Below are 13,373 nucleotides of genomic sequence, written 5' to 3'. Positions count from 1 at the left end.
CCTAAATAGGTGCTTGTCCAAGTTCTCTTTGGCCTTGTGAATGACTCTTCTGTACTGAGATTTCTTTCCTTTCCACAATGAGAATAATGATGCTGACATCTGAAGCAGAATGCTTTGAAATCCATGAATGGAAAAGTACAACAGTATTAATATTAAACATGCCGAACAATAGGTAGTTACAGTCCCCAACCTCTAAAAAATATAAAAGCCAAGATTCTCAGCAATTTTAGGTAACAATGGATGGGGTAACCACAGCAGAATCAAGCAGACTTTAGGTCTTCAGTCACATTTGCACAATTCCAAGTTACATTTCTTTGTCGTAAATGGTCTTGGGTCTCAATAAGCCTCCTTACTTCAATTTTAAAGAGTTTAGCCTACATGACTATAAATATTTCAAAGTAAAAGCACATAAGAATCTCATATTTCTTACAATGTTTTGTTCTTACAAAAAAATTTGTTTCAGTGTTTTGTTACAGTTTTTGCATCATGTGATTTAAATGACAGAACAAGATTTTTGAGGGCTGCTCCACAAATTTATCAACTAATTTATGCCTAATAAACTATACCTCTCCATTTTCAAAGCTAATAAGCTGTACCTCTCCGTTTTCAAAGCTAACCTGCAAAAAAAGAGACTAATTCATTTTTTGCTTATTGTTTATTCAAGCAGCTCTACTGACTCTTAAATAACTCTTTTTTTCTCCTTAATTGTGACATTCACAAAAGAGTCACAAAAGCTGTGCTGTTTTCATGGTTGTTCTTCCAAGGATGAAAGGGAAAAAGACCACAGAATTTATTTTTGCTTGGGGTTATTAACTTTCACCAAACTTCAGATTCATTTCCTGAAATTGCAAACAAATTGCACACTGAAGGATTATTTGTTTAGTATTTATTATACTTACAAATTGCCCAGTAACCCAATTTCTCTTGGTGGTATGTAGGGAAATTAAAAGCATAAAATGCAAAACAATAAGCAATAGTGAAAGAGCACATTAAAAAAAGAAAAGAAATAAAACCACAGTGCTGGGGGGGGAAATGAAAGTGAAAACAAAAAATAAAACCAGAAACAAATAAATCAACTAGCGGAATTTTAAAAAGCAAAGACCTAATACAATAAAAGCAATTCTTAAAATGAACTAGGTAATAAAAACAGAACACATTACCCTATTTGCCGGCGTATAAGATGACTTTTTTGGCCCCAAAAACATGCCTCCAAGTGGGGGGGGCATCTTATACGCCGGGTGCACTTTAGTTAGGCCAGGAAGGAGCTGCTGTTGCCGCCGTTGAGTGAGTGACACGGGGCCGCGCCAGCAGGGGAGGAAGGCAGGTGGGCAGGTGGGCGGTTGGTCCGGACAGAGGGAGGGAAGCAGAGCCGGCCATGCCCGAGCAGCCAGAGCCCGCCGCCAGCTGCCCGCTGCCCCACGCCACTGAGCCAGCTGCCTGCTCGCCTGCCCGCCGCCAGATAGCCGCTTCCCCTCATCCTCGTCCTCCTCCTCCTCCACCACTCGCCCAGCTGTTTCCCCTCCTTCTCGCCCTCCTCGCAGCTGAGCCAGCCACCCGCTTGCCCGCACGCCGCCGGAGAGCTGCTTCCCCTTTCCCTCCTCCTCCTCCTCCACTGCTGCTGCCCACCCAGCCACTTCCACTCCTTGCCCTCCTCATCGCCAGCCATGAACTTCCAGGATGGGCCCGGGCAGAGCCCCGGGCAGCCGCCGCCGGCGCCAGAGCAGAGCCGTCCACTCTATATGTTGAGTGGAAATGTTGGGGGGGGGGATCGTCTTATATGCCCAGTCATCTTGTACGCCGGCAAATATGGTACTTAGCACAAAATGAACCTAATGTAACCACCTCTGTGAAAACAGCATTCCACAGGTAATGTGCCACCACTGAATAGGCTTTGTTTCTTGTAGCCACAAGATTTTTCATGGTCGGGGTGGATAAATACAGAAGCAGATTCTCCTTCAGAAACTTGACTCCAAGCCACTTAAGGTTTAAAATGAAAAGCAGCTGACTGAACTAGGTAAGGAAGTGGAGTTTCTGGACATTTGAAGACAGACCCAGGCATAACACAAAACAATAATTCAAATGGGAAGTTTCCAGCACATGAGTTGATATTGCAAGGCTATCTCTATTCTGGAGACAGAGCGAAGTTGTACGTCTGAGCTGCTGAAAGATCTCCAAGGTATCTAGGCCACTTTTAGATCCATGAACACATTCAAACTGCAGAGCCGATCCTTTAGGATGAAAGAGCAAATAACACTCAAGAAGAGAAAAGCGCGAATATGGTTTAACTGGACAGGATACTTCACAGCTGCTATCTCTCATCTACAAACAGAAGACTGTTTCTGCTGAGATAAAATTCACTGACCCTCACCTAGCATATTATGCTGTGTAAGCATCAGTTCATAACATCAGCTGCCTTACTTGTAAATGAAACAGGCCAGTGGGACAGTGTGTATTATTGGTATTCTTTGATAACACCTTACTGCCCCCAAAACTACCAGTGGGCACCACTCTGAAGATGCAAAGGTGGTGGAAAAGGAATGCTTCTTTGCCACCCTTCTTTCCACAGAGCAAGCCAGTGGACCAAACTGTACATTACCGATGGCTTGTCATTAGAAGCCAAAATCTGTTAGTGTTCTGGAGATGTGATGTGGACAGAGCTCCATGATGCAGCAAATGAAGCTTGCGCTTAACTGCTGATTCCTAGTCACAAAACAAAACAAGCTAATTTATAGATGATGAGAGATGGGAAAATCTTCTGTTATGATAGACTTTTTTAAAGTCAAGGAATTCCCTATTGGCCCACACTGAGATAATTGTGAGCCCTAAGCTGTGTTCAACCAGATTCAGTACAAGATTTCCTCCACTTGACTTCTAACTTATTTCTCATGCTTTGCTACTCATAGATCAGATGGATATCAGGGAACTACGTGGGCTGTGTAAGGAGGAGAGAAAGGGCACTTAGGGGAAATCATGTCAGCTGCACGGGACATCACTGTGTGCTGCAGTGACCAGGAAACCGACAGCAGGAGAACCTGTCAGAGCCCTCTGGAATCTATCAGAAGGTATGTATCACCTGGGGTGTCTTTCTATGTGTGCATATGCATATGTCTGTGAAACATTTTAACTGAACCCTCATCTGTGCAGAAGGGAGAAGATTCTGAATGTCCAAACTCAGCAGTAGAACAGCATCCCAGCATAAAAGATCATCTCTAAGGGAGAAACAGGGGGTAGAACCTTAGGCAATGAATCTAAATTATAAGAAAGGAAATTTCTGGTAAACACTAGAAAGAACTGGACAATAGGAGTTATTTGATAATAGAATGGACATCCTTAGAGTGTGGTGGGCGTGTAATAAACAGAGGTTTGATGGCCACCTGTCAGGATACTATAGCTGCAGATTTCCTGCTTTGGCAGAGGGTTGGACTCAGTGACCCTTGGAGTCTCATCCTGGTCCACAGTTGTATCCTTCTATCTGTGGAGATGGGAACCATATTTGTTTTTTTTATGTGCCTGCCCTGTTCATATATAAATATACAAATCATTATATTAAAAAATAGAACTAATGAAGGACAATAAATTCTTGTTAAAGCTCATTACCTCTTTATAGCCTACCAGCTAAATCCTGTTTTCCTTCTAGCCCAGGTGGTATCCAGACTGGGAGGCAAGTGCCATTGTGATGATTACACAGAGGTAAAGCAGGAGAAGATGGTAAGGCAAAAGAGAATTCTGCTCCCCCTACCTATATTCCTCTTTTGATTTTTAAAAAATATACCCACACTCAATGCTTTTACACATGACTTGGGAAGACACAACGTATGAAGAAAAATTACAGCTAACACCATATTTAGTTTTGCCACAAGGGACACCAGCAGAACCTGCTCTGACTCAAGGAGTGGAAGACAGTATGGAGGTTGGTGCTCAAGATCTACTTGGAAGGAGCAACTTCGTTATGTCTCCCTGTTTTGTTATAGTATTTAAAGAGCACTTACATATGTTTACTAAAGCATGTGTGTGTGTGTCTTCCAATGGAGTTAAAAAAACATGTCTAGGCATCAGAAGGAAATAACAGGCTAGTTCTTTTTTTCATTCTTATACAAGACACAGAAAGGGATATGTTTAATGAGATTCTATGAGGTGTTACTCAGAGATTTGTCTCCCTAATTGCTCTAACTCATGAACTAATTATTAGTTGCTGGAGCCCAAGACTGTTGTATATTGTGAAAGCATTGTTCTTTAATGACACAAAGCTTGATCAAGATAAGATGCTCTTAACAGCCATAGCACTAGCAGGGTGACCTTTTGTGTTCCACAGTTTAAATATAAAGACAGCTCTCAACCATGTTGGAGAGTCATTTATGGCTGACCAAATTAAAGTACTTAGCATCATATCCATTGCAGAATAGCATTTCTCTTATTTGACTGTTGAGTGACCCTATATGAGAAGCTGTGGATGGTCTCATCTCTTTTTCTAACAAGGGAACTGAACTACTTTTACCACTCTGCTACTAATTTAATACCACAGTCCTTCCTATTCTTTCCTTATTCTTAATCCATTCTCTTTCCTTTATAAATTATTTTCAATAAAATCCACTTTATCAAATCCTAATGATAGCCACGCCATAGTCTGCATCTCCTACAGTCCTCTTGTTGCCATACTAAAGGATTGATGGTCTACTCTCAGTCAACTTTAAAAATGGGGAAAATGCTCTTAAAATACAACTGAAATTGTCATTGCATCATGTCAACTTGATTTTTTTTTTTTTTTTTTTTTTTGCTTTTAACAGGGGGTTTAGAACAATTTTTATGGTTTCTGAAAGCACTCATTATTATCCCAAGAGAATGTGGCTAAAGGAAAGTCTTCTATCACACTACATCTGAGGGTAGATTTTTCTCTATATAGAAAAATCAATCCATTCACTTGAAGAGGGGAAAAATAGGCTGGTGACTCTTTCAGTAAGGCCTTGTAGGCACAGGGGAATCCATAGGCAAGGCATATATGTTCTCAGCCCCAGTCCTACAGAGCTCCCCTAGAAAAAGGGAATAATAATTGATGTGTATTATTCACATGCCCAGAAATATTCTTCAATTATCTTGAAAAACAGACCTGTAGATCTTGAATGATCATTCAAAGATGTCAGCAGTGGAACCCATCTGCTGTCTTGGGTGTTTGAGATGAAAAGGAAAGGTGGGTAAATTAAAATACCATTATATAAGAATAAATACATGCCAAATTTCTGGACCATCTCCCTTTCTCAAGCAGTTGACGTGCAGTATTTTGCCATCACTAATATAAATTTCCATTCTCGTGCACTGTTCATAACAGTAATGAAAAGGCAGGTGTACTCTGCCTGATTTATCTATCAATTACTACACCAATTGTGGGCAATTGGTGAGCACTAACATTTAGTCAGAACAAAATCAATGAGACCAGATAGCTGTGTCTGGGCAAAAACTGAGATGCAGAAAAGCCCCAGGTGCGATGTGAAAGCCCATGCATAAAGATGTTCATAATTAATGACATAAGGGTACAAGGATCGTTTCAGGAATGGAAGACAGCGAGAGGAACTCTGGATTAAGCAGCTAAATTGAATTTCTGTTGAATTAGCATCTATTTGCTATGTCAATTGAATTTGCACATCAAGAAAAATACAACAGAAAAAGTTGGGGGACAGAAAAATGCCTAATTTCAGAGGTGATAAGAATGGTATGCATTCAGTAATGAGACAAAACTGTTTCATGGTTTTCTGAATACATACATAACAGAATGGAGAGAGGCTGTGCTATAGATTAATTCCATTTAATTAAATTCTAGAGTAAGAAGACTATTCTTTCCACTGTGAAAAGAGATGTAGAAGTAGGAATTATGACCAGCCTGATTTCTTTCCTTGCTAGGATAGCACACAGAGATTTTGGAAGTTTTACAAACTCACAGTTGAAGGCACATGTTGCCACAGAAGAGTCTTGCAAGCATTAAGTATCAGTCTCTCAGGTGGGAATGCTTCACAATGTTACAAGACTAATAGAATTTGTTTGACTGGCAAAATTTTGTATGCATTCCACATGTACTGTGAGGCACCGAGAAATTTACACAGAGTGTACTTTAAATCACACATGGTGAATTCCTGGACCCAAGCCATGATAATTTTCAGGTCTTGTTCCGATTAGATTTGGGATTTACTTATTTATTCAGCTACCTGTTTGCCTTTCACTGCACTGCCCCTAACATCCTGTTGGGAATCCCAATTTCCCCAGAGATTGACAGTAAAGCTAAAGAAAAAGAAGACAGCTTGGCAGAGGATTTTTTTAGATAAGTGCCCCTCCCCTTACGGTATGAACTATAATCTTTAAAACTGAAGCCTAAATCTAGTGTTAGGAAGAATATTGTCCGCTTTTCCTTTTCGATATGTCTGAAATTACATTCTTAAAAACAACCAACCAAAACAAAACAAACAAAAACTTTTCTTTAACAGCTATTCTTTTCACCCTTGAATAGCTATTTAACTTTTCCTTGCCTGCCCTACAGTTACATAAACTCAGCTAAACCCACGGCCTGCGGTCAAGGTGGCCAGAGGATTCTGGAAGCTCTGGTCCAAAACATTACATTTCCCAAGATATGAATTTCATGTACCATACAGAAAAACTGCAGAAATAGAGTACCAGAAGAAACCACTGGCCACTTTCCAAACTATAATCATGATAGTTATAACAACAATAATAACAATAATGTGCACAGTCAACTCAATTGTGATTTACAGCAAAATTTTGCAAGTCTTCGAGATACTGTATAGCAGTGGTCCCCAACCTCGGGCCTCCAGATGTTCTTGGACTTCAACTCCCAGAAATCCTGGCCAGCAGAGGTGGTGGTGAAGGCTTCTGGGAGTTGTAGTCCAAGGACATCTGGAGGCCCAAGGTTGGGGACCACTGCTGAATAGCATATTCAGAAGTGGTTTACCATTCCTTTCTTCTGGGGATGCTCTAGGACTGTGCAACTTGCCAAAGGCTAGGCTGGTTCTTCTCATGGAAGACACAGTGGAGAACTGAAATCCCAATCTCTACCTAACTCACAGAGATACCCAGCCAGGTTTTTATATAATAATAAAGAGGAGGAACTGAGAGTTCATTGAAAATCTACCTGTAGCAAAATGGTACACTTAGGGTAAAATAAGTTGAATAAGTCAGCCTGACTTTCTCATTCAGGAAGGAAAGGGTGCCCAGACTACCCCCTAAAGAAAAGCAAGGGATCCCTTCCTGCCTGAGTGATAGGGGAAAAGATATTATGATCAAAGGCAAAATCTAAAAATCTAAAAACTTGAAATCTTTTATGTTGCATGTTAACATAAACAAAAGATTTCAAGTTAACAAGGTGATTAAAATACACTGTATATTTATCTTGATATGGGTTAGACAGGTGCTATAATACAAAGCATTAAAAAACAAACAAAACACACACACACACAAAACAATTTCTATGACTTAGGAGATTTCTTTTTGGCTCTCCATCTGAATATTCATTTCTCAGAACCAGAAACCACTGTTTGTTTCATTATTCATTAATTGGCATTGCTGGATACAATATCAGTAATGACTGTGTTGGCACTTACCACAAATGTGTAATGCTGTGCAGATTTGGCCACAAATTCCGGCTTGCATTCTCCAATGCAGAGCAGCGCAGGACCGGAACTGGGATCAGAGTCAGCCTGGCCCATCTCACATACGATCCTGAAAATGTAAAACCCACAGTGAATGGAAGAAATGTTTCCCTCCCCTTCATTTTCATGCCTGGTTCTCTCATATTCTGAATGAGCTAATTGTGAATCTCTTGCCATGTAGTAATTTAAAAGGGGAAAAGTCAAAATTAGATATAATTATTGCAAGCTGTAAACGTAAGTGCAAATCAAAGCACAAATGGCAAATATATTAGACTGCAGAAAAACAAGTGTGAAGCCCTTGAAGTAGCAGATGAGTTCATTAACAGAACAGCTCTCACGGTAGGCCACAGCCAGTAAAAGCCATGCATATTCTAATGGATTATGGCACACTTGCCATGACAGTGATTCTTTCTTTTTTCATATCAGAAGCATGGCCATACAACTGATCGATATATCAGGTAATGTGCACCCAATAATGGGGGAACATCACAACCATTCGTGGCAGTTTAGATCAAATCTTCTATGGTACACATTGAAGGGTTAAGAGTACACTGACAGGGGTGTGATGCTGCCTGTTAACCATATCCACAAAGGACTCGTCGTTGTCGTCGTTTAGTCGTTTAGTCGTGTCCGACTCTTCGTGACCCCATGGACCAGAGCACGCCAGGCCCTCCTATCTTCCACTGCCTCCCGGAGTTGGGTCAGATTCATGTTGGTTGCTTTGGTGACACTGTCCAACCATCTCATCCTCTGTCGTCCCCTTCTCCTCTTGCCATCACACTTTCCCAACATTAAGATCTTTTCCAATTATGGCAAGTCCTGTAAAGGACTATGTTGGTGCAAACCCTTCATTTTTGCAGGTTCATCTTGGTCCTCCCAGCTCCACTCCATATCTTATTAAGTGACTGCCAAATAAGGCTGTTGTGACCAGGAGCTAGATTTTCCTGGGGTTCAGTCCACTGTAAGAAGCGAATGTCTTTCTTTCCACATCCTAGTCCCGACATTCTCTACTTTTCCCTTAGGTTTCACAGATGTTCTGAAAAAAAACCCTTTTCTTTCATTTTAATCTGGAAAAGGCAGAATAGTAACCAGAGAGTGCATGCACATTTGAGTCTGTTACTATTAGCTGCTACCTCTGTCCATACATTATTGGGTGCAATGCCTGCTAGTAATGATGGTGATGAAAGAGTGAGATCTCTGGAATGGAACATTACTGATAACAATGCAGTAAGATTCACAAAAGAAAAACCTGGCATTCCATGATATGGAAAACAAAAACAAACCCCTGTCTTTCATATCTCAGACCAACTAATGACACTTGCAATGTAGCCTCTGTGCATTATCTATACACTGTCCATACTGGCTGAACTGTTGGGAGCTGCAGACCAACAGTATCTCCATGATTTAACTCTGCCATATGGCACACCAGATAAATCTACAGTCAGAATCTATATGATGTGGACAAGATCTATAGATTAATTTCTCCTCAACCAATATCATTCCTTTTTTCCCCAAAAAGGGCCAATTCCACTTTGAGCACAGTGCGCACCTGAACAAGGGGATTAAAGCCCTCTAAGAGGCTTCAAAGTCATTTTGCTGATTTTGTAATTAACAGCCTGTTATCATATTATGCAGCCAAAATGGGCTACTATTTAGTCTTCATAAGCATCCTTATGGGCAGGGTTTTAGCCACCACCCATTTTGCCTGAAGAAGAATTCTGTTAAGTTCAAAAGTTTGCATTCCCTTTCATCATCACAGTAACAAGTATTGCTGTGAGATATGGGCAAAGTAGAAGGCTGCTCAATATCAAAAATGAATTGAGCACCCTCAAGCATTTTAGGAAAACAGCTCAGTCATTCAGGTACCTGGCTGAGGAGCCAGAGGTTAGGAGTTCTAATCCCCACTGTAGCTCCTTGACAGGGGTTAGACTGAATGCTCCATAGGATTTTTCCAGCTCTGCAGTTCTAAGATTGTTATAATTATCATTGTTGTTGAACTCTGTAACTAAGATAATGTATGCGGTCCAGCCTTACCATTACACAGAGTTAGCTGGCCACTTCAAGTTCCAGGTATTAAATGTCAAGGAACTACAATGAACTATTATTTACTTTTTTTGGTTATTGTATTTTTACTGTGAGGGAGGGAGAAAGTTGCCACTATGATTTTTCTTATGCACCAAAACAACTTTAAGTGTTGTGTACTTTCATTTTGGTGCTTGGGTAGACATTTAACACTCTGCTTCCTGGAAGAGAATTGCTTGGACCTGCCCTGGGTTCAGTTTTTTCCCTGCTGCCTCATCTTGATCTCATTTCCCTTACCTTGTGAACCAAAATGGAGGAGCAGGTAGTGGTAGCTATGATTCTAGACAGCAAAAGACACTAATTGCACAGTGACTGCCATCATCCTATTCTGTTTTTTTCCCCCAGAGGGTGTGAGAAGGAGGGGGAGAAGGAACGTATCTTTTGCAGTGTTGACTCTGGGCTATCCTAATCCCTAAAGCAGTTTTCCCCACACTGGGGTAGGGGCAGGATGGTGTAGGTGTGAAAACAGAATCTGGGTAGGTTTGTTGAGAATATTTGACTGGTGTTCTCTCAGGTTCTGTTTGGTAAATTGTTACTTTTTGAACTACAACTCATAAAATCCTCCAAACAGTACAAGAATAATAATTGTGTGCTGTCTAGTCAATTCTGACTTATGGTGACCTTTTTCAGGATTTTCTAGACAGATAATAGTGGTTTACCATTCTCTCCTTCTGGGGGAATTTTGGGATTTTGCAGCTTGCCCAAGACCACACAGCCTGCCTCTCTTCAAAGGAGACAGAATGGGGGATTGAATTCCCAACCTCTAACTCTGCAGCCAGATACCAAACTTGCTGAGCTATCCAGTCATCATGGTCATACTTATTTGTCAAAGCTGTTAAAAAAAAAAACCTGGGCTTGTGTTTGTTTGTTTCTTTGTTCTAGGCAAGCACCCCTGTTTCATTTCTGGCAATACCCCTAACTCCTGTAGGGATGAAAACTCAGTCATTCTCTTGAAAGCACAATGACAAGCAACAATGCCCCATGTGGGCATGCCACTTCATCCCGCTATCTGCAGCTTTAAACAAATCCATTCCCACACAGGAAGCCTAAAAACAACAACAGGAAAAAAATTGTAGGCAGAATGCTTGAAAGAAGCTTAACATTAAAAACGTTAATGCTACCAAATGTGAGATCTGCTATCATTGCACATCAACACAAGTTCCCTGTAGAGATGCTGCCCTGGGAGAATCACAGCAATTCTTCAGAATGCTTAAATCCTTTGTATGATCTTCTCTATCATCAATTTAATCACGGATTATGTGCGTGCTTCTTTCTAGCTCTGATCAAAACTTGCCTCTTCAACACAAGTTAAACACAGTGGGAGCAGTGATTCATTTTGGTCATCAGAGCACATTGCAAATATGTATAAAGTAGTGAGGGTGCAGAAAAACTCTCACAAATTCCTCCTCCTCCCAAGAAAATTTTGACAGGGATTTAGTGTGCCTTCACTAAAGAATGCAAACATAATTAATTAAAAACACAACACTGAGAGCATATCATTGTAGCATCATCTTCTGAGAATAAGAACACAGGGACACTTGTTTGATTGCTTAATCACACACTTAGTTTACAACTGTTGTTTGATTTACCATGCTAGTGAAGATTTGCTCAAGTCAACTTCAGTATTAATGTAGTAGAGTAGCAGGATTTCATCTACCCAACAGTAGCATGATTGCCCTTTCCTTAGAGCTATAGCTACGGACATAAATCCTTCTTCACAGAAGACTGTGTGTTCTTTTCTGGTGACTCAATAATTTTTATGCAAATTTTGTGTCCTACTAAAATCTAAAACCACTGCTTCTTTGTTCTGCCAAATTTTAAGAATAAGAAAAATCAGATGGGTATTTGCGAAGGCTTTCACGGCCGGGATCTAATGGTTGTTGTGGGTTTTTCGAGCTCTTTGGTCGTGTTCTGAAGGTTGTTCTTCCTAACATTTCACCAGTGTCTGTGGCTGGCATCTTCAGAGTGCTGTCCTCTGAAGATGCCGACCACAGAGACTGGCAAAATGTTAGGAAGAACAACCTTCAGAACATAGCCAAGGAGCCCGAAAAACCCACAACAACCACAAAATCAGATGGGTTCTATTTATCATTTTTGAAACAATCATGTAGTTCCTCCATGCTTGATGTGCATGTTTCTATGTGCATGTGTGTGTACACATAGGCAAGAACACTAGATGGACTCAGACAGCCATAGATATATTATATTCAAATTTTTGGAAACCCTGGGGAAGAAAATATGTGTTTCTTCTAAAGATGGGCACAAATCAGAAAAAATAGTGATTAATTTTATTTGTGATTCATCAAGGTTGATGAATCATGAATTACATTTTTTTCTGATGAATGAGTTCGTCAAATCATTTTTTTTACTTTAAAACCCTATAAAATGCTCCCCAAGCACCTAGAGACACCCTAACCCTAACCCTTTCCCTAACTCCCTTTTAGAAGCACTGCACATTTGGTGAAGTGTGGGTGTCAGATGTCTGGGTTATACACCCACAAGAAGGGTCCCCCAGAAAAGTCCTCCCTAAGCACCTAGATAAGTCGAAATCACAGAAAGGATTCTACTGATTCCCCTATACTATCTCTCCAATTTTGGTGAAGATTGAATTTCAGGCCTCCAGGTTATACACACACAAAATGGGTCCCCCCAGGAAAGTGCCCATTAGCAGCTGGCTTGGGGAAACCCAACCTTCACTCAGCTTCAAGGGATTGTAGAGGAGAGTCAGAGGAAGATTCCCTCCAATTTTGGTGTCTCTAGTTGCCTGAGGGCCCATTTTATAGTCCAATGAATCGACAAATCAAAAATTGCAAAAAAATAATAATCAGTTATTCATATTCATTAGGGCCATTGATTTATACAAATATGAATTCACAATTTTTGAATGAATTTGGTGATTCATTTTTTAAATTTATGCCTATCTCTAGTTTCTTCTCTCATTCTCACTCTAGAGGTGGGAATTTTGTCAGGGTTGAAATTTCTTATCCAGTTGTCTCACGGTGTCAATTTACTCAGAATAAGAAATTCAGTGACTATTCTTCACATCCTTACCAATAGTACGTGCACATGTTTCAATGTCACATTTATATGGTTGCTCTCTGCATTTCATGTCATGTTGTTTGGGGCTAAGCATGTCTGACTTGCCAAATATAAAACCCATACAAACAAGATTTCTGTCCAGGGACAATAGGCTCAGAGGTATTCCTGGTGGATATGAAAACTGCATGTACATGGGTAGCATACAGGCCAGCTCACACTGCCCATGTGATGTGCACCGAAAGCTGAGTATATGGCTAAGCAGTTGAATTGCCACTCTCTGTTAAATGCTACACACATACATTCACCTCCGACTGTCAGGACAATATGTTGATGACTGAACAGAGTCTAAACTACCTATTAAAACACTTTTAAAACACATGAAAAGAATGTAGAGAACTTCTCATATGTATGAGAATGTATGAGAGTTTCATAGGCTGGTCTGATCTTACTCTAATTTACTTTAAAATAAATCTTATTAATTTCAGAACCAAATGCATTAGTCTCCTAAAAAATTAATGCACATTTTCCATGGAAAGAGGTTCTATTCTTTTTAGTGTCCTCTGGTTGCCACTGCACTCTTTTACTGGTAGAGGATTGCTACTT

General features: G+C 40.4%; 1 protein-coding gene across 2 annotated transcripts in view; it reads right to left on the bottom strand.

The window, feature by feature from the left end:
* The window catches only part of PLXNA2 (plexin A2), a 520,505-nt gene that overhangs the window by 120,000 nt on the left and 387,132 nt on the right, over positions 1–13,373 (bottom strand). For both annotated transcript variants that reach the window (XM_020807529.3, XM_020807530.3), the window contains exon 14: positions 7,602–7,719. In XM_020807529.3, coding sequence (XP_020663188.2) covers positions 7,602–7,719 — 118 coding nt within the window. The remainder of the gene's footprint in view (positions 1–7,601; positions 7,720–13,373) is intronic.

This window comes from Pogona vitticeps, chromosome 4 (assembly GCF_051106095.1).
Source record: "Pogona vitticeps strain Pit_001003342236 chromosome 4, PviZW2.1, whole genome shotgun sequence".
In the NCBI taxonomy this organism is placed as follows: Eukaryota; Metazoa; Chordata; class Lepidosauria; order Squamata; family Agamidae; genus Pogona; species Pogona vitticeps.
This window is presented reverse-complemented; position numbering and strand designations above follow the sequence as displayed.